This window comes from Pogonomyrmex barbatus, unplaced genomic scaffold (genome assembly GCF_055798465.1).
Source record: "Pogonomyrmex barbatus isolate J1 unplaced genomic scaffold, ASM5579846v1 scaffold6, whole genome shotgun sequence".
Lineage (NCBI taxonomy): Eukaryota > Metazoa > Arthropoda > Insecta > Hymenoptera > Formicidae > Pogonomyrmex > Pogonomyrmex barbatus.
Genome location: NW_028297160.1, coordinates 3,260,706 through 3,271,266, shown reverse-complemented (window position 1 = coordinate 3,271,266; position 10,561 = coordinate 3,260,706). Strand labels below are relative to the sequence as shown.

Below are 10,561 nucleotides of genomic sequence, written 5' to 3'. Positions count from 1 at the left end.
TCTGTATAGAAAACTTACTACTATCTCCATCTTCTCCACGTCTAGCAGTACCAGCAAACAGTACAGAACCATCTTCCATAACCATGATAATATGTTGGCCATCATGACCTGCTGCAAATTGCATTATCCTTGGACCTTTACCAAAAGTAAGTTCCAACCACCTGTTAGGTCTCGTATTGCTCTTCATGCCTAAGCAAGTTCCTTTTCCACTATATAATAACTATTAAAAATTAAAATTAGATTAAAAATCAAACCAAATATATTATTATAACTAAATATATTATTGTACATAAAACATTGAACAATTATAACAATAAATATATTTTTAACAAAATACTTACTTTTCCAGATACTGTTTTCAGTAAACCAAATTCTTTTCCCGCTGTAACCATTGCAATTTCATCATCGCATCCCGGATTCAAAGTATGTATTGCTTGTTCTTCATCAAATGTTGCATATCCGAATATATCTACACATTTCCTTGCCAATTTTAGTGGTAGCTCGGATGCAACTGTTACAGGATTACTCAGCGTATTTATCGTTCGTACTACGAAACCTTCCTATTGAAAAAAAAAGTTAAATGGGTTAAATAAATATTTTAAATAAGAATACAATATTGTTACATAATAACAATAATTACATCCTTGCCAGCTGTTATCATTCCTAAATTTTCGCCATCGGAAAACATGACGGATGATGACCAATCTTTTCCTTCCAACACAGCAATTCCCGTTACAATAAGCGTTTCTGCATCGATAATCAATAGCTCACTTTGTTTTCTAGGTGCACATTTAAAGTATAATGAATTCTGCAAGTAAAGTTTGTGTAAATAAAATATTATTTATTATCGTACAATTGTAAATATTAAAATACTACTAACATTAGCATAACCAAGCCATCCTATTTCTGTTGGATAAAAATCTGCTTTATGTATATATATGTGCCCCCAAATTGTGCCACTATGGCCACTTCCAATTTTCAATAAACCACGAGATGTATGCAGATATAAATACTTTCCATCACTCACAAAACTACGTTCATTCAGTACCATATTATTCATTTCATTTGGTAACTTAAGCATAGAGGTATATATCCTAGAACACTTAGGAACACCATATGTAATCCAATCTGGTCTCATGAGTTTGCCTAACAAAACAGCGTGAACACTTCTCTGCAGAGACGTCAATACACATGGCATCTAAAAGATTAAAAATTAAACTTCATATCATATATATCATATATTATATATATCATGCAAAAAATAATGTAATAGCAAGTTGGCTATGTTAATAATACCTGAATATTTTGTACTGCTAACGCTCTCGGAGACATAAGCAATGCCGCTATTGCTGCTAGCAGCCGCCCAGTATCTCCTCTAACTACAACAAGACTCAATAAACAAGCACAAGCTACAGCTGTCAAGTGACTGCCATCATTGGCAGCGGCTGATTCAGGACCATGAGAAGTCGCAAGATCCAGTAACAGATCAAATAATGGATCTAAAAAAAATAACTTATTAAGAAATTTGTCAAATTGTCAATTAAAAACCTCAATTATTCAAAGATACAAACCAATGACATCATCTGGTTCAGACTTGAGACCTTCTGGTAGTTGCCCTTGTAAAACATCCAACAAAGCTGACAATGCCTTTGTACATAAGATTGGATCGATTGTTCTACTTTCCCGCATCAATGTAAAAACACTTCTTAGACCGATACCTACAATCTATCAAAAAAATTTTCTTATAACTACATATATTAAATATTATATAAAATATACATATTATACATAAATAAAACATACAAAAATATTGGATAGGTAGATAAGTAAGATATTACACTAATATATAGAAAACAAAATTGAAGAAATTAATTTCGTCTTTCTTTTACCTTTGGTAAATTTTGTATAGTTGATATCCTATCCTCATCGTCACTTTCTGTATCTATAGTGTCACTAAGTTCTGGTGGCGGAGAGTTACAGTTGGATGCTCTATAAATTTCACTTGACAATTTTGCATGTTTTTCTAAAATAGCACTTCTCACACTAGCAAATACAGCAAATGCTGAAGCATTACAAGATGCTTCTATCTCTGGTGGACTATTGTAATTTAATTCACCATTAAGATCAACCTGTATACATATAAAAACTATATTAGAATACATTTTATTCCAGATCAGAAAACAAAAAATTATTACAATTATTACCTTTTTTTTGTCTCGTTTACGAATAGTTTTATTCTTTTTACATTTTCTCCATTCTCCCTTATTTCTAAAAGATATTATAAATCAATTTTTTATTTAAATTAATTTATATACATAGAATCAAGTAGATTTTAGTATATATTTATAATACTGTTTATACTATTTTTTTACTAGTCTAATGACAATAAAATTGTTTTACAATAAATAAATAAATATAATAAATCATTTTGCAATCATAAAAATATTCTATTCTATTTGTGAACAACTTAAATGATTTACTTTAAATACACGACTAAAAATTTTAATATTATAGTTAAATACTTAACGAAATGACTAAACCATTCAATAGAGAATAAAACCAAATAAATACGCAAAAATAGATCTTAATAAACAAAAAGTTTGAGGTTACGTTCTACACCGATAAAACGCATATATAATGAAAGTTCAATCAACGGCCGTGTCAATTAAAAATTTCTTTCAATCGGAAACGAAAATTATGCAATTTCACTCAAGTGTCGACCGATCATACAACCGAAATCTGATCACCACAATGTCAATGTCAGGTAAACAAATCACGGAAGAGAAGAGGTTATACGAAAGGCACTTTCGCACCTTTGTGCCTCGGCGACGTTCTTGAAGAGATCGTAAAAACATTTTGCGTAGCTCTCAGGCTCAGGCAACAGCCTCTCGTTATCCCTGGACACCATGATTCGTGCGAAACTCCCGGTATATGAGTCACCAAGTCATTTTCGTGACACTATTGATCGTTGACATTCGCTGGCCGTCTTTCCCATGTGATAACGTTTTACGTGGTTCCCGGGGAAATCCTAGAAAGAAGAGAAGGTACCGTGCGGCGAGAAGACGGGCGGCGATGCGCGTCGACCCGACGGCGCGCGAATTCGGGGATTCCTCGCACGCGACCGGCGGTTTACCTCACGTTCCGTATTCCTACGGAGATTCAAAAACGCGACGTCTTCGCTCCGTTCCGCGTAAGTTCGTCTTGAAACCAGTGCCAGACGGACCGCGAGTACTCGCCGCGACATCGATAATCGAAGTCGTTGGAGTTATCGCGAGCGATAACGGGGACGAGTCCCCGAGCGAGAACCGCGCGAACTTTGTATGCGAAGCTCCCACGTCGCGTCGCGGGCGGATGAATATTTAAAACAAATGCTAAATGTCAACGCGTCTCTGTGCGTAATACACGTCATACGTATATTTGGCAAACCCGAGGCGTTTTAACGATATGTCACTCTTCCATTTATGAAATTATATATATATAATAAATATGTATTTAGAAGTATATGACATATAGATATATATATAGGATATTTCAAAAATGAAAGTCAATCGCTCGGAAAGTGCTTGAGAATTCAAAAACAATAAAAACAATCCGCAACTTTTAACTGGCTTTAATTATGTTATAAAACTCTAAAAATAACCTATAAAAATTATCTCTTCTTCAATATCTCATAAAATTAGTTTTTGCTATGACAATTACTAAATTACATGATGACAGATATTTGCTTGACAATGAGAATAAGAATAGATCTTCATAAAGATGTTTTTAGTCATGAACAACTTTATGTCGTCTTTTCACGAGTACATTCTTGGCGAGCATTAAAAGTTTATTTTGGTAGCCAGCGTGATAATAAACAAATTAAAAACAAATTATGTACATAAAGATATATGTTTGATTTTTTTCTTTAAATTTTTAAGAATGAATATTTTGTGATTATATGAATAAATTAGTAAAAATGAACAGTGTTAGTGAAGAAATGGCGCGCTTTGTATTGTTCTAATGCAGACGATCATTATATTTAATATCTAAATTTTATTATTAAGCTAATATTTATCTCTTTATTTCTGTTTTAATTTGTTTCAATTATTAACATCATATTATTTTTGTAGCGAAATTATTGGTATTATGTTGATGGAATTGAATCTTCTCGTTTTGTTGGCAATAAACAATAATATAAATTTTTCAAATTAGTGTTGTAAAGAAGAAATGGCGCGCGCGAAGCGTGCGCCTTGTATGTACTATTCTAGTTAATATAAAATAGTTATGGCAATAACTCGAAAACAACGCATTTCCGGATCTATATTCATATCAATTTTTTTTCTTGTTTGAATCTCCAACCACATCTCCCGAGTGATTGATCTCCACTTTTAAAACATTTTATATTAATATATAAATAAATATATTTATATATTATATATCACGTGTACGTGCGTCATCACATTCGTTTTAGTATATTTATTTATTATGTCTGTTATGTTTGTCGGAAGCCTCGCCGGCTTTGTAAATCTCGCGCGTATGTCAACGGCAAACCTAGCCGTTTTGCTCCAAACGAGACTGTGAAAAAAATCGGCTTTTTCTTACAGTGCGCGATTTATCGACGGCGATAAAAGCGACGATTGTTACGACAGGAAATGGCATTGAGAGAGTCTCGGTTCACACGCGGAATCTCGACGAATTTCGTTAATCCCATTTGACGCGTGCGTCTCGCACCGAACACAAAATGCGATACGGCGGCATAATCTACGCGAGTATGCGAGGAACGATTCGATAACGTGTCACGTCGAGATTATTAAAAGTCCATCCGCAAGATCTACGAAGTATGAGTTATAGTAGAAAATACTCGCCACCGTGGGACACAAGATCGACGAAGTAATATCAAATAGTATAAATCACATACGTGATCTCACTTTTCGTGCTTTATGGTGAAATTTCTGTTGTGCAGAGCAACAGAAACATAACCTTAAAGTTCGAGATTCTCCGACTTGATTACGACTTTCAATCGAATTTTTGGAAAATTTTTTTATTGTGTATAGCTCGAAAAAATTTATTTTCAATATAGCCATTTCTCAAATTAAAACATGCAAAATAAGCATTTGTATTTCTTTTACTTATAAGCTTTCGAGAAAGTCTAGTCATGTATGTGTTGACTTACACAATCCTCGTTTTTATCTAATCGTTTTAATTTTCTGTTTATAGACCAAAAAACAGAGGAAACATGCATTAAATGTAGTTTGTTAATGGAAAGAGACAAATTTTAATGAAGAAGACCTGAATGAAAAATACTTTGCGTTTAACTTGCATTTAGTTATAAAGCTGTAATATTAAAGTTACGCATGCAGTTAAGCAAATAAAAGACGCTTACAACATTATCATTTATACATGGTAAAAGGATATGATTTATGATATCATTTTTTTGGTAAGTGGCATAGCATTCTCAATCATATTTCATCAAAGCGGTATCTTTTATTTGATTTTTGTTTTCAGCCTAGTCAAATGCAAGATTTGATAATACTACTGTACCATTCTTCTGTAAATGTAACCTAAACAACAAGCAATAATTTACTAAAGGAATTCGAATAAACCAGTGGGAATGGGCAATTGTTTGTGTAAAGATACTCCAGGAATATATGATATTGAGACTTATGGCAGTCACAATCATGCAGAAACTCAGAATACTATAATACCAGAGCCAAGTATAAGTATAGTTTCGTCTAGCGATTCGGCATCTCCTTCCTTTAAATTTCCTACATCGTCACACATTGACAAACTTGTGTTAGAGACACTAGGAAGTCTTGACACTTTGGTAGATAAGTAAGTAATAGACAATCTAATGTATCTATTTATTATTTGTTCCCTTTATTATATATTTGTTTATGTATATATTTAGTGATCATGAGCCACCACCAGCGATGTTAAAATTGAATGCTATTGCTGACAAGGAAGATGGTTGGATACAAGTAGTTAGTTCCATGGTCAATGTTATTCCAATGCACAATCCATTGGGTCCTTCGGTTATAATATTATTACTAGATGATTGTCCTCTACCTTCGAAGGTTGGAACTTATTTATGATTTTTTTATTATTATTAGCATATCAATTTATTTGTAACATAATAAAAATTAAAGCAAAAGCAACAATGATGATTATTATTATTTTTCAATATAGGATTCTGTACTACGATTATCACACATGTTTCAATTACCACAAAAACTTGGACAAATACAAATTACAACTACGCAGCAACGCAATATATGTGTAGTACTCGGTTGTATTGCAGAAAAACTTGCTGGTCCTAGTAGTATAGCAATATTATCCGATGCCACTTTAGATTATCTAGTTTCAAATCTAGTATGAGTATAATTTGCATAAAATATCAATGTAAAGTATAGTAATGTCATGTGTCAGATACTTTTTAACATGATTTTAATGTTCTTTTTTTAGCGAGAAGATATTGAACCTTATGTAATGTTATATTCTTTAATAGCATTAGAAAAGTTTGCACAAACAAGTAAGAAAAATATTTATATATATATATATATATTTTTATATATATATTTTCTATATTTGTCAGATTAATTAATTTTTTGTCACATGTCAACAGGTGAAAATAAGGTAACTATTAAGAAACGCCTTATGACAGAAAAACAAAATCCATTATTAGAATTGGAGAAATGGGCTACGGAAACACATTATGTACGTCGACAAGTTGGTTTTTGTGCACAATGGTGTTTAGATAACTTATGTAAGTATATAATCTCATATTAGAGCTATTTATTTATACTACTAAACAATAATGACACATTTAATCAGTCTACTTTTTTTAGTCTTAATGGAAGGTAGAAAATATTCCCACGATTCCGTCGATGTGACGGGTATTAATGTAATGTTGAATACAAAAGATGTAAGCGAGTACCTGAAAATATCACCTAATGGTTTGGAGGTAGATATTCTATCATACCATTACTCTCTGGTAGTTATTATTATTTTAATTTAATGATAATTTCTTATCTCTCCGTATCTTGATTTAGGCACGATGTGATGCATATTCCTTTGAAAGCGTACGGTGTACATTTCAAGTAGATTCAGGAATATGGTATTATGAGACATTAATAATAACTACAGGGGTTATGCAAATTGGATGGGCCACAAAGGACAGCACTTTTCTAAATCATGTAAATTTCCATATATTTGAGAATATTTTTATTTATATAATATTTAAAGAATTATGAAATTATATACAGAATTATTATATAATATTGTTTTATTATAAAAATATTTTTATCATTCTTTATTAGGAAGGATATGGTATAGGAGATGATGAATTTTCTTTGGCCTATGATGGCTGTCGCAGACTGATTTGGTATAATGCACGAAGTGAAAAATTTCACGACAGACCATGCTGGAAGTCTGGTGATATCTTGGGTTGCTTATTAGATTTAAACAAATTAGAAATAATATTCTCTATCAATGGTGTATCTCTTAAACCATGCATTCAAGTATTTAAAACAGTAAGGTATATATTTTCCTTTTTTTTTCTTTACGTTATAAATATTCAAGCAAAATTCAACAGTAATGTCCAAGATCATTTCTAGGTCGGGATTTTTTGCTGCGGCTAGTTTTATGTCATTTCAGCAATGTCTATTTAATTTTGGACATGTACCTTTTAAATATCCACCTACTGATCGAGAATTTCAAAAATTTAACGATTATGCTACATTAAAACCAGAAGACAAAATCATACTTCCTAGACACATATATTTAGATCAATTGCGAAGGCTTAGTGTTAGAGAAGATTCCTGTACATTATGTTTCGATCAGAGGGCGTCAGTAAGGTTACTGCCATGCAATCATAGGTAATATAATTGTATTTAAATTTGAGAATTTTTTAAAACAATTTTTGTATTTTTGGATATACATGATACAATTGATATATTTCTACAGAGGATTTTGCCAAAGGTGTTCGAAACAGTTGATTGAATGCCCAATGTGTAGAGCTACTATCGAAGAAGTAGCCTCGGATAACATATGACATCGATCATCTCATACTAATATTAACCAATTCTTTCATCATTTCTTTTATATCATATTATTTTTATGGAAATATGATTATAATAGATATGAAATAATCATGATTGTAATAGATAATTATTTACGTACTGTACTGAATACAGTTATCACATGTGACATAGTATTTTTCTCTATGCAATACAATGTGTTAATACACAGGAAGAACTACAAATTAATTGTAGATAAAAAAATTCCCGTAAAGAATGAGTTTATTCTAAGAATCAAAGATCAATGCGCAAACAAATATTTTACAAAATAAAACATTCTCTTTTGAACTTTTCCATACTTCTCTATACTTTTTCTACTACGTAGCTTTATCAAGATAATACTTGTGAATTAAAGAATGTTATAAACTATCACTAATTTAACAAGAGGTTAAAATTATGTTTAAAAATAAATATATATTGCTAAAAATATATTTAATTAATGTAATTATTGAATAGAGAAGTAAATAGATTAAAGAAAATCATAAAATCAAAGAGAGAGAGAGAAAGAAAGAACTCAAATTCTTGACTCCATATGAAAAAGCTTTAGGTATAGGCATTTTTGATGAAAATGATTATGTATTCGTTATCGTAAGAAATATAATAATAAAATAGGAAAATATTGATGAATCCTTTACAAATACGATGATTTCTATATCGTGTTTATAGATTCTTGCTTCGGAATCTGTGACTGAATTATAAAATTTGGAAAATTGTTTATTCATTAACTCAGAAAATATTTCCTCTATTAGAAATAATTAGAAATTCAGATTATACATTCAAATTGTTTAAATTCTTAACAAGTTATATAAGTAAACTATCATGACTAGTAATATAAATTTATTTCTAAGGAACTGAAAAAAATACTAATAATATAGTATATAATATATTAAAGTAAGACATTCACACACATATAGATTATATTCTTGGGAAGATATAAAAAGAAATGTTTAATGTTTTATTATGTACATGTATTTTGCAAACATTTTTTTATAAAATCTTATTTTCATTATCAATTACCTTTCCCATTATTCTAATACATATAACATGATATTTCACCCAGAAACAGAAAGTATACGTGTTATTTAAAGAATAATTTTTTTCGATCTATCATTTTCCAGCAATAATGTATATGCATTACGCTCTCAGTAGTACGATTAACGACGCGTGTGTATGTTCTGAATGAGATTTACTGAAAGTATTGTTCTTTTTTTCTTATGTTTAAATCAATAATAACTGTAAAGAACTTTATATATTTCATTAATTGAATATTTATTTAAAAAAAAAGTATTTGACTACAGAATTGAAGCTCAAGTTACAATGTTCAGTACAAACAATTGTGTGTTTGTGCTAAAACAATTAATAAAATCTTTTAGATAAATATATCGTCATTCTGTCCATTACTTTAAAAAGTCATTATGCATATATCACTTAAAAAAATAGTAACAAAAAATGATATGAAAACATTTATCTTTATAAATGTAATCCATGTAGTCAATATTTAAACAACATTATATTTTGTATTATCAACTTTTGTGATTCTATCTAAAAAATAATGTCTTGCATAGAATTAGGTGTAATATTGTCATTAGAAACATAATTTCCAAATGGAAAAAGCTAAAAAATTAATCATATTTCAATTTAAAACATGTAATTTGTAGAAAATGTCCACAATTCTCAATTCTCATTTTATAGTAAATTGGATATAAATTGTGTATACATTGTAACTAATAGCAAATTTAATTTGGAAAAAATGCACAAAGTGTAATTTATAATATTTAAATTTTCTAAATGCCTAATTTAATAAAAATGATGTCAATTATATTTTCTTTTAGAAGAATATGAAAATCATTCTTCCATGTCATTTTCGCAGATTTAAAAAATTTTTTCAATCATTTTTATTATAACTGATATCTTTTCGTGCAGAAGTTTGTAAATCATTCCATTAATTTAATTTGAAGGAATAAATTTGTATCTGTAACAAAATTATTTTCTTTATTCAAAAAATAAAATATGAGTTTTAATTTTGAATTATTTGATACTGAACAATTTGATAAGTATTCTGTATCTAATATATATTACTGTTTTTTTTTTTAGAGAATATTTTATAATATTCTATTCCTCCAAAATTTTTATATAATTTTCTACAAAAATAATATCAATTTTTATGGAACATTCTTCTTTTTTTATCGCGGATAATAAACTATGACGCTTGTTGAGCAAATATTTCAACTTATTGTGATAAGAATCTTTATATATCAAAGTAATTTGTTCTATATTATTTTTAATAGACAATCCATATTCCATTATTGTGCCATCCAAAACTATTTGACTTATGTTAAAATATTCATACGAATAAGGATTCATGTGTAAACATATGTAATAACATATGTAATAACACAATAAACAAATCAATCAAGATAACATAAATATAATCTAAAAAAGTAAAAAAAGTTTTTTTGAATCAGAGTTTTGCAGAAGACGTAAAGAGATCGAAGACTATTTAAGGT

At 29.8% G+C, this 10,561-nt stretch overlaps 2 protein-coding genes across 16 annotated transcripts in view; one reads left to right on the top strand and one right to left on the bottom strand.

The window, feature by feature from the left end:
- The window catches only part of hiw (MYC binding protein highwire), a 183,203-nt gene extending 179,926 nt beyond the window's left edge, over positions 1 to 3,277 (bottom strand). For 13 of the 14 annotated variants that reach the window (XM_011641650.3, XM_089082590.1, XM_089082594.1 and 10 more), the window contains exons 1-9: positions 2,814 to 3,235; positions 2,205 to 2,268; positions 1,890 to 2,129; positions 1,572 to 1,725; positions 1,297 to 1,499; positions 881 to 1,198; positions 641 to 808; positions 342 to 560; positions 19 to 220 (exon numbers count right to left, since the gene is read on the bottom strand). In XM_011641650.3, the coding sequence (XP_011639952.2) occupies positions 19 to 220; positions 342 to 560; positions 641 to 808; positions 881 to 1,198; positions 1,297 to 1,499; positions 1,572 to 1,725; positions 1,890 to 2,129; positions 2,205 to 2,268; positions 2,814 to 2,908 (1,663 nt within the window). In that variant the 5' untranslated portion in view covers positions 2,909 to 3,235. Of the gene's footprint in view, positions 1 to 18; positions 221 to 341; positions 561 to 640; positions 809 to 880; positions 1,199 to 1,296; positions 1,500 to 1,571; positions 1,726 to 1,889; positions 2,130 to 2,204; positions 2,269 to 2,813 lie in introns of all 14 variants that reach the window. The other variant, XM_089082586.1, reaches the window with a different exon arrangement.
- Positions 3,278 to 4,496: 1,219 nt separating this feature from the next.
- On the top strand, positions 4,497 to 9,067 carry LOC105429003 (RING finger and SPRY domain-containing protein 1). 2 transcript variants are annotated; one of them, XM_011641647.3, is made up of 12 exons: positions 4,497 to 4,869; positions 5,197 to 5,416; positions 5,485 to 5,811; positions 5,888 to 6,053; positions 6,166 to 6,348; positions 6,442 to 6,508; positions 6,602 to 6,742; positions 6,825 to 6,940; positions 7,029 to 7,172; positions 7,296 to 7,513; positions 7,593 to 7,853; positions 7,942 to 9,067. In XM_011641647.3, exons 3-12 carry the CDS (start codon positions 5,591 to 5,593, stop codon positions 8,027 to 8,029), a joined length of 1,605 nt encoding a protein of 534 aa, XP_011639949.2. In that variant the 5' UTR covers positions 4,497 to 4,869; positions 5,197 to 5,416; positions 5,485 to 5,590; the 3' UTR covers positions 8,030 to 9,067. The 2 variants fall into 2 exon arrangements, with proteins under 2 accessions (XP_011639949.2, XP_088938743.1); XM_089082617.1 differs by lacking the exon at positions 4,497 to 4,869 and adding an exon at positions 4,956 to 5,136.
- Positions 9,068 to 10,561: the final 1,494 nt, after the last annotated feature.

Excerpts from the sequence above, each read along its gene's own strand:
- LOC105429003 (XM_011641647.3), top strand. The coding sequence starts at position 5,591 with ATGGGCAATTGTTTGTGTAAAGATACTCCAGGAATATATGATATTGAG. Across the intron at positions 6,941-7,028 it reads TATCACCTAATGGTTTGGAG|GCACGATGTGATGCATATTC; the intron begins GTAGATATTCTA and ends ATCTTGATTTAG. Across the intron at positions 7,854-7,941 it reads TTACTGCCATGCAATCATAG|AGGATTTTGCCAAAGGTGTT; the intron begins GTAATATAATTG and ends ATATTTCTACAG.